The sequence below is a fragment of the Dicentrarchus labrax genome, unplaced genomic scaffold (assembly GCF_905237075.1).
Source record: "Dicentrarchus labrax unplaced genomic scaffold, dlabrax2021, whole genome shotgun sequence".
Lineage (NCBI taxonomy): Eukaryota > Metazoa > Chordata > Actinopteri > Moronidae > Dicentrarchus > Dicentrarchus labrax.
Window position 1 is genome coordinate 20,376,352 of NW_026136721.1, and position 12,202 is coordinate 20,388,553.

Sequence of the window (12,202 nt, forward strand, 5' to 3'; positions counted from 1 at the left end):
AGCAGGGAAATTTGCAGTGTCTGCACTCTGCATGGCTCCGGGAAATAATGAAAAGAAAAAAAAGTACTGCTCAAACTCCATTTAGTAATTAATATTTAGTAATATCCTAATGATCCTGAAGGCTCATTAGGCCTGGACCTCAGCCACTGTCATGCACCTTTTAAGTTTTATTTACATTATAAGCCTTATTGTAAGAAACCTCAGCAAAACTGCATTTAGTAGACATATATGAAATTAATTTACTGCCGACATTAAACATCTAAGTTCAGCTCGTTCATTCTTTATCTTTAAAACAGCAGTCAACAAAATGGTCTCAACTCAAGGTTCACTTACTTGCTTGCTTACTCTCGAGTATGACCATTCAAATCAAACTCAACCTGGTGATGAGGACAGTATGATGGGGGTCAAAAGCTCTAGAACAAGAGAGTAATTAAATTTCAATGTCAACCATAAAAGACTTACAACGTAACCTGCAGTTCACCATTCGAAGAAGAAACAGCTATGTTACTGGAAGATAAAAAAAAATTGTTGCCTCAATTGTTACCCTGCGACAACATTAGACATGAATATGGTCAAATGTATTTTATTTCTTTAAATATAAAAATCCCCTTAGCCAGAGTGTATAGTTCACAATTTTTAACATGGTGTTTGAAAATAACAGTGAATATGTCTCCCTTTTTCCAGATGAATACAGAAATCCTCCATATATTGGAGGGAGGAAAATATATTGTTAATTTGGTTGTCCACAAGGGAAGTCTGATGAAATAATGAATGGTGACCACCAATTTGTGTGCACACTACAAAACAACTACTGCCGCTTTTTAAAAACTTGTCATGGAATGAATTAAAACAAAAGACTAGAAAAAATATACAGAACTAAAAGACTGATGAAAATATTCCCCTTTGGCATAAACTGCACCTAACAGGACAGACAACGGACTCAGACCTGAAAACCAAACCTCCAATAAACAGCATATTGCTCTGAGAGAACGACTGCAATCTGTTAATTATTGGATTCAGAACGGGGCACAGCTTAACATTTGATGTGATTACATGTATACACATTTCTGTCAGTCAGCTACTGATACTCAGAACCCATGTTTAAAAACAACATGTTTAACATTGTGATTCCAACATGATCAAAAGTGAAAAGAGACTACAGGTGCAAGTATCATCTGAAAAAACTGTTGACTTTTATATCATGAATACTATGTACTCTACATGATACATGGGGTAATGCGCTGCTGGTTGTTTCAATAAATCTTAGGAAAAAAAGAAAAATATTCAGAAAAGTTGAGTTCCCTGGCTTTCCTTGAGCTATCATCAATGCAGGCCAAAAGCCTTAGGGGTGATGAAGTAAGAGTTCTGAATTTATTCTCTACTCTGGGATCCAAGGCTTTACAGTACCCCATTGTCATGGCAACCTACCAGCAAAACCTACAGTCCATTGTGGGGTCCTAACACAAGCTTTACAGGCTTTATATACTCTAGACATTGATGTCAAGTATAGATTTTTTTTTTTTTACTGTAAATGTTCTTAACTGTATGACCCTTCAAATTATTGAAAGGTCATCATTCACAACAGTGAAATCAAACCCACTAAAGTTTCTCCACTGGTGACAGTGGAAAAGCTGCATTTAACATTTGGCGCAGCATGAATAAAAAAAAAAAAAAAAAACAATTTTAAAAAGGTAAGATTTCTAAATACAAACACCAAGTGCTAAAATAATCAGCTAAAAGGATAAATTCTCAACAAGGTTATTGTGTACGTGTACAAATAATCAAGAGTGACAATGTTACCAGTACAGTTTTAACTGTACAGTTGTCTAGACCAAGGACATACCAAACACAGTCGGACCACGTCAGACTGTTTGTTCACACTCTCAGCCCCCCCAAAGACAGATAACTTCAATGGCACCTACAAAATGCATATTAAGTAGGTTCAACTTGCATCACCCAGTCCTCAAATTCCTGGTTTGTGTAGATGTGGGTGATTCACTTTTATATTGTTCATATTTGGTTCAATTCTCAAGTTCCAATAACTTGTTTACCTTGTATACTGGTCTGCTTCAGGTCAGATCCTCCGGTGACCAGTTCTCCCACCTATCTAAGCACCAAAGGGTTGGTAATGTTCATTGAAGAAAAAAAACCCAACAAAATAAAAATAAAAACAAAAAAACCCCACGACAATCATTGTTCGATCCATCCTACATCAGTCCGTTAGTGCGCTTTTTGTCCTCTTGCCCTGTTTCCCTCCAGTGGAGGTGATGGCGTTGCCGTTGCAGGCTCCTGCTGATACCAGAGTCTGGTCTTGGTGCTCCTCCTCAGTGTCCGGCAGCTCCTCCTGGATCTGTCGCAGACGTGCCATGGCACGGTCAATGGTGGCCGTGCTCACCAAGTTGAAGTCGTGCATGCTGACTAGATGCAGGAGGAAGTTGCGGCAGAGGTTGCGCCGGATGATGTGAGCGCCGCGGTTCTCAGCGAACAGCATGATGGCCTGATTCATCTGGTTGTCTGCTATGAAACTGCAGGGAAAAACAGACCACAGAAGAGCTTAGTTTGTAGTGTTTCAAAAGATAATAATATAGCACAACTACTGTGTATTCTGAATTACATACTTTTGATATTGATATACTGTACATATGAGCAAGTCACTTTGTAAGTTCTCTGGATTTGATTTCACTCTGTAGTGGCAGTCCTGTTTAAACACTTTATTACTCGATATAGTTCACCATTGCAACAAAATTCAGGACATTTTCCATATTTTTTGCACAACCATTATATTGCTTAAATATCTGCTTCAGGAATACTAGGAATTCCTGTAGTGCTGTTCTATTGAACATACCCATGCTTCATGACGTGTAGGTTCCATAGCTTCATCACTTCCTTCTCTCCCTCATTGACATCTGTGAATTCATCCAGTTGCTGCAAGCAAAAAAAGGAAACAAAACTTACAATACATACAAACACACAGTCATTTTAACCACTACCTCAGATTGATTAATGAGAAAAGATAAAACAACCATGGAGCCTCACAGTAGAACATATGTCAGTCATATTTAAAAATTTTAGTTTTGTAATGAAATTTGGTGACCGATCAATTCATTTCAGGCATTTCCTGTAGGCTCCGATAGTGAAATTAACAGTGATGAGACTACAGCGAGTAACGTTTGCAGGTTCAGGAAGTCAATACTGAAGTGATAAAAATATAACAGCAAGTTGAAGAAGTGTTCCATGTTGGCAATAGTTTTTGCTTTGAGCACCTTTTAAGTTATTTATGGGGAGCGGGCCTGATCCAAATGCTTTGACTCTTTGTTGCCATGGTAATCCGAAACCAAAATCAGCACTCCAAAAAATTCATTTTTATGTTTTTCCCCACCTCCTCTTTAGATGTTCTCTGGACACCTCGGAGTAAGTTGCACATAACCACTATTTGACAGTGAATATCTGACTGTGCTAGTGTACTGGCCTCAAAGTTAATTTTTTTTGATTGACCAGATTACTGGGTTCTGCATTAGTGAAGTGACTGCACGTGTATTAAAAAGAGATAACTTGTCGTTCTCCATGTGAATCAATGATAATGACCAACTACACAAGATGCTGAGAAAGCAACTGTTCGTGTGCTACAAGCCAATCTCAAGTCTGTATCTCTGCAAAGCATCATAATGCAAGTTAAGTGTACATTGTGTTACAAGGTTCACTGCATTATTGATCTAATGCAACTGCCCACATGGCTTTTTGCATATTGAAAGGATGTAAAGTAGAGTTTGTCTTGTCCTCTTTGTACAGCACCATGAATTCCAAAGTCAGGCATTGGTTCAAGTGTGTGGTTCAGTCACTCAACAAAACTTGAACATTATGTAGCATTAAGTGAAGGAAGAGCTGCTGGGGAAAAAAAAAAAAAAGTAATCACAGCCAAGATGAGATTGTAGGTTTGCTTCAGTTGGTGGCAAGAACTTGAGAAATGTCCTCTTTAGTATCTCTCTGGACCTTCATGGGTGTCTCCATAAGTGGTGGGACATCTTAATTGAACAGTGAAACCAGACACCAAACAATGAGTAATGCCTCCTCACCGTGGCAGTCTTTTCTCTGAGCCACTCTGGATCTCTCTCGTCCTCACTGTCCAATTCCATTTCCTGGGGTCGCAGGGGCATGCAGCTGTCACTGTGGAAGTAGAGACGGTTGTGTCCGCTGACATATGTCCTCTGCTGCTCCAACTCGCCATCCTCAGTCTCCAGGAACTCTGACAGACTTGGTTTGGTCCTCTTGGGCCTAATGGAAGGGGGAGAGAAAACAAATCCTGCATGTAGACTATGTACGTACTCATTTGTTAGACGTTACATTATACTGATACTTAACACTGATTGTGACCTCAATACTGGTCTATTTATGTTTTGTGTATATTCTTTTATACATCACATATTTTCAGTGCCTTACATGTAAACTCCATAAAATGAAATGACACCCAGCAGATCCTCTCTTTTTGTCCATCACAGCCTGCTAGTGTTGCACTGTGGCTTACCTTTACCACAGCTGGGCTGTACAGTGCAGCATTCAGCTGCATATGAGAGTGAAAATTACAGTGCGCAAAAGGTAAAACATTATTTGGGGGCACCGTGAGTGACTCGCAGACACCGAGGTTGGGAAACTGTTCGGATTTACTAACCTACTACGGAAGAAACTCCTCATTTTACCCTGAGCAAAGCATAGCTTTTACTTCTTAAAATGGCCACACAAAAAAAAAAAAAAAAAGATTCTAGCACACCTTTATTAGAAGGTCTACATCTTGGATTTCCATGCCTTTATTTACTACCTATTTAGGTTCACCTTTTTGCAAAGTGCCAGAAACATCTTCGTTCTAAATCAGCTCATTGCTCATGAACAGCTTATTAAAAGTTAATTCAACTGATTACCAATTCAGCACTAAACCAGACTGAATGAAAAGCCAATCAAGTGGTCATCTGAAACAAGTTAATCACGAGCGTTGACTTTGAACGTGAACACCGCTTTTGTCACAAGTTTACCTGCAAACCAGTATGTGAGTTACAGCGGTCCTTTTGACTGGGCCATTGCGGCTGAAAGCAAACCCGGGTTGGCTGTGGATGTCCTGAGGGTTGCCAACGTACGAGCCGTCATAGCACTCATTGATGGATACGTCTATCCTTGCTCCTTTCGGGTGAGGCTGCAGATTAAAAAAAAAAAAAAAAGACAATTTGTGAAATTCTACAGGAAATTGTCTCAGCAAACACACAGAAGGCCAGGTACTTAATCTGGAAGTGTGATTTCTCACACTTATTCAAACATGATGCTTCAGATAAAAGTGCCTGTGGGTAGAGAAAAACCTGGAGAACAAGAAACTAATTGGTTTCCATTTGTGGTTTGACAGATGATTTGCCTGCAACTCCTCCGAACTCCCCAATTTTCTAGCAAACGTACCAAAAAGTTACAAAGTTAGCAGGTGCACACTCACCAATCACCAGTAGACTGTAGGTGGCCTGCAAACTGTGCATAAGTACAACGAGCGGAGGCAAGGAAATTTCGTTGTTACACATCTTAAATGTAACAATCAACCTCAATTATCACAAAACTGAGGTCCAGAGCAGATATGAATTTTTCCTCAACAAAGCTGCACAGTGTGCACTTAAAAAAAATGAAGGCTTACGTTTATTATTACCAATAAAGACAAAAAACTACATTTATTCATCCTGCCCACAAGTACTGTCTTTAGAGCATGCACAGCTGCATTTTCCATTACTATCATCTACCTATAGCCAGTGTTCTTTATTTCTCTCAGCTCACAATGTACTCAATCAATGCGCACCAAAGCTCCAGCACGGTATCTTTTGTTATTTTACAATTGTAGGCGTCTCAAGAAAAACACATGACTAAGTCTATCACATATACACACACACAAAATTACAAACAAACCCACTCAGTTCCTTACCACATAGTTGAAGATGAAGCGGGAGTGGGAGAGCTTGAGGTGTTTGAGCAGGCTGTAAAGTTTGCTGCAGTTCAGGGTACACCAGGGACAGTGAAGATCATCTCTTGCCTCGGTTTGCTGCCGTGTGTTATTATTGTACAAGAACTGAACAAGGACAGATTGCATTAGTTACAAGGTAAACCATAGAAGGTCATCCAAACGCAGATGTAAATGGGTGATTCTGACTGCGTAATATCCGAGTTACCGTCACATTTTGGTACACAAACCCTAAGAGCTGAGTGCTCAACAGGGTCAAAACTATCATAGTTTAATCTTTAATAAAGAAAAAAGGTGTCAAAATGTGACAGTAATTCCAAACATTTTTAAAACAAAAACAGACCACAAATACATTTTGCTTTACAACCACCTCACCAGAAGAATCTTGTAAATCAGTGTCCCAGGCCCAGTTGTATTTCTTACTGTTGTATGGTGTACCTGATAAAATATACGTAGCTTCTGCCGCGGCTCACACGGGACCTGCTCTTTCCTCGTCTGAATGTCTGTGCTGACTGACTCTTTCACTGCTGACGGGAACAGATGGAAAGGTTATTTCTTGGAGAATCACCAAATCAAAAATTTGACTTCATAATTTCAACATGTATTTGAGAAAATGTAGAAATTGCATTATTTTCTTAAAACATCAAGATTTGAAACGACAGCACATATATATATATGACTGTTGCTAAAGCCCCTTTCAGACAAGGAATATGTAACATTGCTGGCTTCATCTACCTGTTAAAATAATGGGGTTTTTTTGCCAATCAAACATAGGTCTCAGTTATGTAAATGTTCCATTATGGTTCTGTTAAAAACAGGACCAGATCATTACAGATCGAGCAGCTACATGGAAGCATTTTGCTGGATATTCACACTTTATGACTTCTACAGACACAAGACCAGGGCCTTATTCAGAGAGCAAAATGTGAAGTTGCCAGTACATTCATGGAGTGAAGTGCATGTCTGAAAGGGACTCAACAGTTATGACTCACAGAGTGTGCCTTGCCAGATTCAGTTACAAATAGACCATCCCACACCAATATCACAGTGGTTGAAAATCCAAAACCCATTCAGTTTTGCTCAGAGAATCTGCCATGAAATAAATGATCTTCAGTTCTTTGTTTGGTGAACATCTTTACAGTATTTTTAAACTTCAAGCAGAAGGTAGAATTGTAACTTGTTTATGTCCCCTACCGTTCTTCATCTATGGAGGATTTCTGCCTCCTGCTCTTAAATGTAATACAGGATTAAATGTAATTCAAACTGTAATAAAATGATTGTTCCACACAAGAATATTGAGCCTCCACATCACAGAGCATTTCTGCCCTGTGGTGGTTTTGTACTTACTCATGAGGGCAGCTCGGTGGTTGCTGGTCCTAGTCTCCATGGGGCCGGAGCTGTCGGAGTTGCGGGTGGCAAGGGGTTTGGCCACGGGGGCAGTGGACTTTCCACTAGCATCACCTGTCCAACGCAGCATGAACTGCAATGTGGGTCCCTGAGAAAATGTCTCAAACGGTGGCAGTCTCTGCAGGACAGTCATACAGAGTTATGGTCAAGATATGAAAGGGAGCTTAAGAGGAGAAAACCCTGGCTCCCCCAGCTCCTCCTGTGTCAAAAAAGGTCTCACACACACACCCACACACCATGCTGACACATCTACAAAACCCCCAACCTTTCCATCAAGAATGGTTTCCCACGTGGCTCGCTTCTTGCTGACAGGGCTGTCCTCCATCCCTTGCATTGACACCTCATACTCCCCATCCAGCAGCTGCAATCTCCTGCAAAGAACAAGTCAACAGCAATGTTTTTAAGGTGTAGTAAAAAGGAACAGCAACATATGATTTCGCAAATGAAATGACAAAATCTTACCTGTTCTTATCAAAGACAGTCATTTGTGCAACATAGGTCTCTGTGGTCTCGCCCTCCTCTCTGTGAGATGAACTTCTCTTCTTTCTACTAGGAGTGTCTATAACATCTATACAAACAAATAAATGTGAAAATTTTTATATCCAACCAGAAACCATTTGAGTTATATCCAACATTGCTTTTTAAGAAGATGCAGCAAGAGAAAGACTGACTCATTGCAAACGCATACCAAAATGCATAGTTTTTGCTGAAGTACAGTTTGAATTGAGATGAATTAACGAACACAAAATTGAACGTAGATTTTCTACCAATGTTCTCATTGGCTTCTCCGTTGACAAGACCATTAGTATCCCTCCTCCCTGTGCGTGACACCCTGAACAGGAGCGAATAGGACTTGACCATGTGGCTGTTGCTGGGCTCAAACTCATTGCTGGAGACCAGTAAGGAAGGGTAGGAGCCAGGCTTGGTTTGGTTACTGTCAGGATTCAAAGGCACCTGCTTTTTACCTGTAGGCACTTGCTTAATCGGGCAGCTGACATCCTGAAAGAGAAGTAACCAAACATACATTTTACAACACGAACAAAATTAAATAACAGCAGCATGAAATTACTCTTTGCTAAAGTGAGAGACTGGCTCAACTTTACCTTGCGTTTTTTATGGCAGACTTTGACAAGTAGCACCTCTAAGGACACCGAATTTTGTTCATTTTCTGAATTCTGAGATGGCTTTTCTGTATGGCAACAAAAAGAGTTGGTCAGTTCTTCTGTCAATTTTCTTATACATAACAAAACTTTCAAGTGAACACACATACATGATTTTGATCGTTATCTCTATGTAATAGTTGTGTGGTCATCTAAAACATCTGCATCCACTCCTTCGGTCACTAGCTTTAGTTTGTGTTTGCATTTTCTTTGGCAAACGTCTTGCTTTCGCACAAGTCTGTAACATGCTAGCAGTTGTTGACTGTAGTTGGGTGGCGTCATTGCAACAGCACTTACAATGAGTGCATTTACATGTGCCCTAGTAATCCTGATTTTGAGCCTTATTCTGGTTTTGATCTTATTTCAGGATATGAAGTTTACATAACATCTGTGTTCAGTTGTGTCTTGATTTCTCATCATCTCAGCCACTAAGTTCTCTACCAATAGAAACCTGGATGAGGTGCTTACATGCGACAGAATCTGGTTTCTGAAACCAAGGTACTGTACTACAATGCAAGTTCAACGCACCCAAGATATGTTTTTGTTGTTATATGTCACACAATGGTGGTTATTGACTTGGTAAGTCAACCAAGGCTTTTCTAATATAGCCATGAGCGTGTTCACAGTAAAAAGGGGCAGCATTTTCAGCATATGACCCATCTCAAACATGGACAACTCACAGCAGAGCGGCACATTTTACAAATTCAGAGCAAACTATAATATTAGACAAATAAGTAGTGAAACACACTTGTACAGCATCAGTTACCACGGCAATGAACCCTGGTATGGAGTTAACTGTCATAGGACTACAAACCCAGGGTTGATTAGAAACTTACCTCGCTAACCTGAAGTCCTGCATTGTAGTACAGGGCCCAGGATATGGTGTTTACATACGCAACATATAACCCTGATACTCCAAAACCATACAAAACCAACAACACAAGCACTTTTAAAGATTAAGATCTGCTTACCATCCTTATGGAAGAACCCAGTGAAGGTTAACTGTAGATGTGAAGACAAACTAAAAGACACCGACAGAAAAAAGTACAGGTGAAACTGGATGCTCCGACTGTTAATATCAATGGTCAGAAGTTGTCTCAATGCAATCTCTCTGGTATTTTAGTGTCTAAAACTATCAATAGCAAGGGGCAATAAAAGGGCACATTACTCTTGGAGGGCTGTGTTACCTTGGAGAATCCTGCTCTCCCTTCATCTTCTCCACTGTCTGCAACATATCATCCACTTTGAATGCTTTCCTGAGATGAAGGGTTCACAAGGGTACAAAATTAATCTATTAATACTGAAGAATATAAATGAGATCATAAAGATATCAGGTGTGAATCATCATTGAAAACTCTGTTGGTGCATCTGCTTCTGTACAAAAAGGAACTCTGTTGATATATGACATAGCTGAACACATTAGAGTCAATACCTTCTGGCATTTGTTCGACCGTTTCTGTGAGACATGAAGGTGAGCGTCCTGTGCAAAAATATGGGCTGAAAAAGATAAAAAAAAAGAATGAATCAATCACTCATTTTAAGTAGGTTGGCTAGTAAAATAAGTGACTCAAAGAAACAACAGTCACTTACTGCAATCAAGTTCCTTGTGCGAAGAAATCTGTATATCTGAGTTGGTTCTGGAAATAGAAACAAGTGTTACTGTGATGTTTAATGTGGACATCCCTTTCACTATGTTTACTTGATAACAGTTCAAAGTTCAGCACAGGTATGAGACAGGACCCTCCATCCGTCTGGTGTCAATTTCACTCTGCATCTGAGAAATGAATCCACTTTACTGCCAACACATGGGCTGTTAACAGGTGGTGGTTGATTAGACAAAATATCCAACAACCAAAGAAAAAAACTGAGCAGATAATAAACAACAGTTTTTTTTAATTTTTATTATTACAGTCTGAAAATTGCTTCCTAAAAAGGAGTTATCAAATAGATTAAGTTTCAACAAACTAAATGTGGGGCTCCCTATAAAACACCAGCCAGACTAGGGAGGCCTGTCAGCCAAAAACTAAATATTGAAAAACAAAATAAGTAACAGTAAAGTTAAGCTGGTAGCTAACCACTTAGTAGAATCAATGGAAAACTTCTTCTCATGCTACCAAAACAGAAAGAGCCCTATTACAAAGTGACGGGTAGTGAAATCTCACTTTCAAAGGCCTGTAGGAACAGCTCATGGTCGGCCTGAATCTGCTCCATCTTCGGCTTCTTCACAGAGTTCATCATTGCTGATGAGGCGGGGTACACAGCGCCGTTAGCTTTGCAACTCGCCCCACTCATAATATGACCTGAGTTCTGCGAGTGAAACAACAGCACCCGTGAATACATGAATTATTACAGAAGAAAACAGTGGCAGTACGACATGTGAGCTTAGCCAGCAGTTAGGCAAATACTCGCGTTAGCAATCGAGCTACCTAGCTCGCTCAGCTAAAAGCACAATGCTAACACGTTAGCTAGCTTGGTATTTGAGCGTAGTGTTCAGCCGTCTGTTCAGATTACGATTAACCAAAGAACCTTAAAATTGGCATACGGTAGACGTAGGGCATAAATAAGAGCTACCCACCCTGGCCGATGGCATTAATTTGTTAGCCTCGCTGCCTCCAGCACAAGCCTGGCAGACTCAACAGCAGAAACCCATGAAGATGAAGAGGAGGCGACGAGACGCTGGCTAGTTAGCTAGCAGTGCTAGCATGGTTTACTAGAAAACAAACCTCCGTACGCCTGAGCTTCCACCGCATTCAGTTGTCACAAATGTCGCTTGATATCGGAGGAAGTTGGAGTATTTTGGATCAAATAGTTGATTATTTGTGTGTAATTTATTGTCGGTGTGGTTTCCTTCAATTTGTACTGAACAACAGAGTATAAGTCAGTTCTCAGCCAATGGGAGGCGCGCTCGGAGAATCCAGGGCTGTGATTGGCTGCCGAGCTCCGGAGAGGACGTACAACCCGCTCTGGCTTTCTACGATTTTGCGGGAAATCGAGGTTATCAGCATAAACATCAAGACGATCCTGCAGCTAAAAAGCTCTTATTCACATGAAACATGACTGTTTGAAGTGCAACTGATCGTGCATGCCATATATATCATTTATTTGACTGTACGCTGTTTAAATGAATTCATTTCATGGGGAAAACAGCGACAAAATGAACTACAAGCTGCAATAAATCAATCTATTATACACACTCGAGAGCAGAAAGTTAATAAAAACTTATTATTAGAGGGTCGGGAGGGAATATTATCTCCTATTACAGCTGAGACTTTATATGCTTCAAGTGCAAGTACTTCATGTAACGAATAATGAATGAATGTGACCTTATTTTATGGTATGTGAGTGTATATAAGTTAATATCAAAACAAACCCCAAAAGATCACTTTGTAGTATTAATAACATTTTAAATTATATTGTCATACTGCATGGTATTTTCTAGGCTTCATCATATCGTATTTTATACAAACACATTGTTATTGGAGGTGTTTTTTTTCAGGCTGAAGAGTCACTGAAGTTCATAGTTTATATCGAAACAAAGTTACTTAACACTGAAGAAATAAACACAAGATTCATATTAAGCATATAAACACAACTAGGGCAGCACTTTTGTATTTATTTAAAGGTATTCGTGTAAAGTAATATTCAGCTACAACAT

The 12,202-nt window shown here is 39.8% G+C and overlaps 1 protein-coding gene across 3 annotated transcripts; it reads right to left on the bottom strand.

The window, feature by feature from the left end:
- Window positions 1-567: 567 nt before the first annotated feature.
- On the bottom strand, window positions 568-11,439 carry suz12b (SUZ12 polycomb repressive complex 2 subunit b). 3 transcript variants are annotated; one of them, XM_051383846.1, is made up of 17 exons: window positions 11,271-11,439; window positions 10,710-10,854; window positions 10,138-10,184; window positions 9,980-10,044; window positions 9,735-9,803; window positions 9,519-9,568; window positions 8,491-8,576; window positions 8,155-8,386; window positions 7,850-7,955; window positions 7,653-7,758; window positions 7,328-7,505; window positions 6,419-6,504; window positions 5,945-6,088; window positions 5,025-5,182; window positions 4,074-4,272; window positions 2,846-2,925; window positions 568-2,525 (listed from the first exon to the last, which is right to left on the bottom strand). In XM_051383846.1, the coding sequence occupies exons 1-17, from the start codon at window positions 11,295-11,297 to the stop codon at window positions 2,213-2,215; spliced, it is 2,091 nt and encodes a 696-aa protein (XP_051239806.1). In that variant the 5' UTR covers window positions 11,298-11,439; the 3' UTR covers window positions 568-2,212. The 3 variants fall into 3 exon arrangements, with proteins under 3 accessions (XP_051239806.1, XP_051239805.1, XP_051239807.1); XM_051383845.1 differs by having other exon boundaries at window positions 6,419-6,507; window positions 11,271-11,438; XM_051383847.1 differs by having other exon boundaries at window positions 6,419-6,507; window positions 11,123-11,438.
- Between the last annotated feature and the right edge of the window lie 763 nt (window positions 11,440-12,202).

Excerpts from the sequence above, each read along its gene's own strand:
- suz12b (XM_051383845.1), bottom strand. The coding sequence starts at position 11,297 with ATGCGGTGGAAGCTCAGGCGTACGGAG. Across the intron at positions 6,508-7,327 it reads CCACCGAGCTGCCCTCATGA|CAGTGAAAGAGTCAGTCAGC; the intron begins GTAAGTACAAAA and ends TGTTCCCGTCAG. Across the intron at positions 2,526-2,845 it reads CTACACGTCATGAAGCATGG|TTTCATAGCAGACAACCAGA; the intron begins GTATGTTCAATA and ends TTTTCCCTGCAG.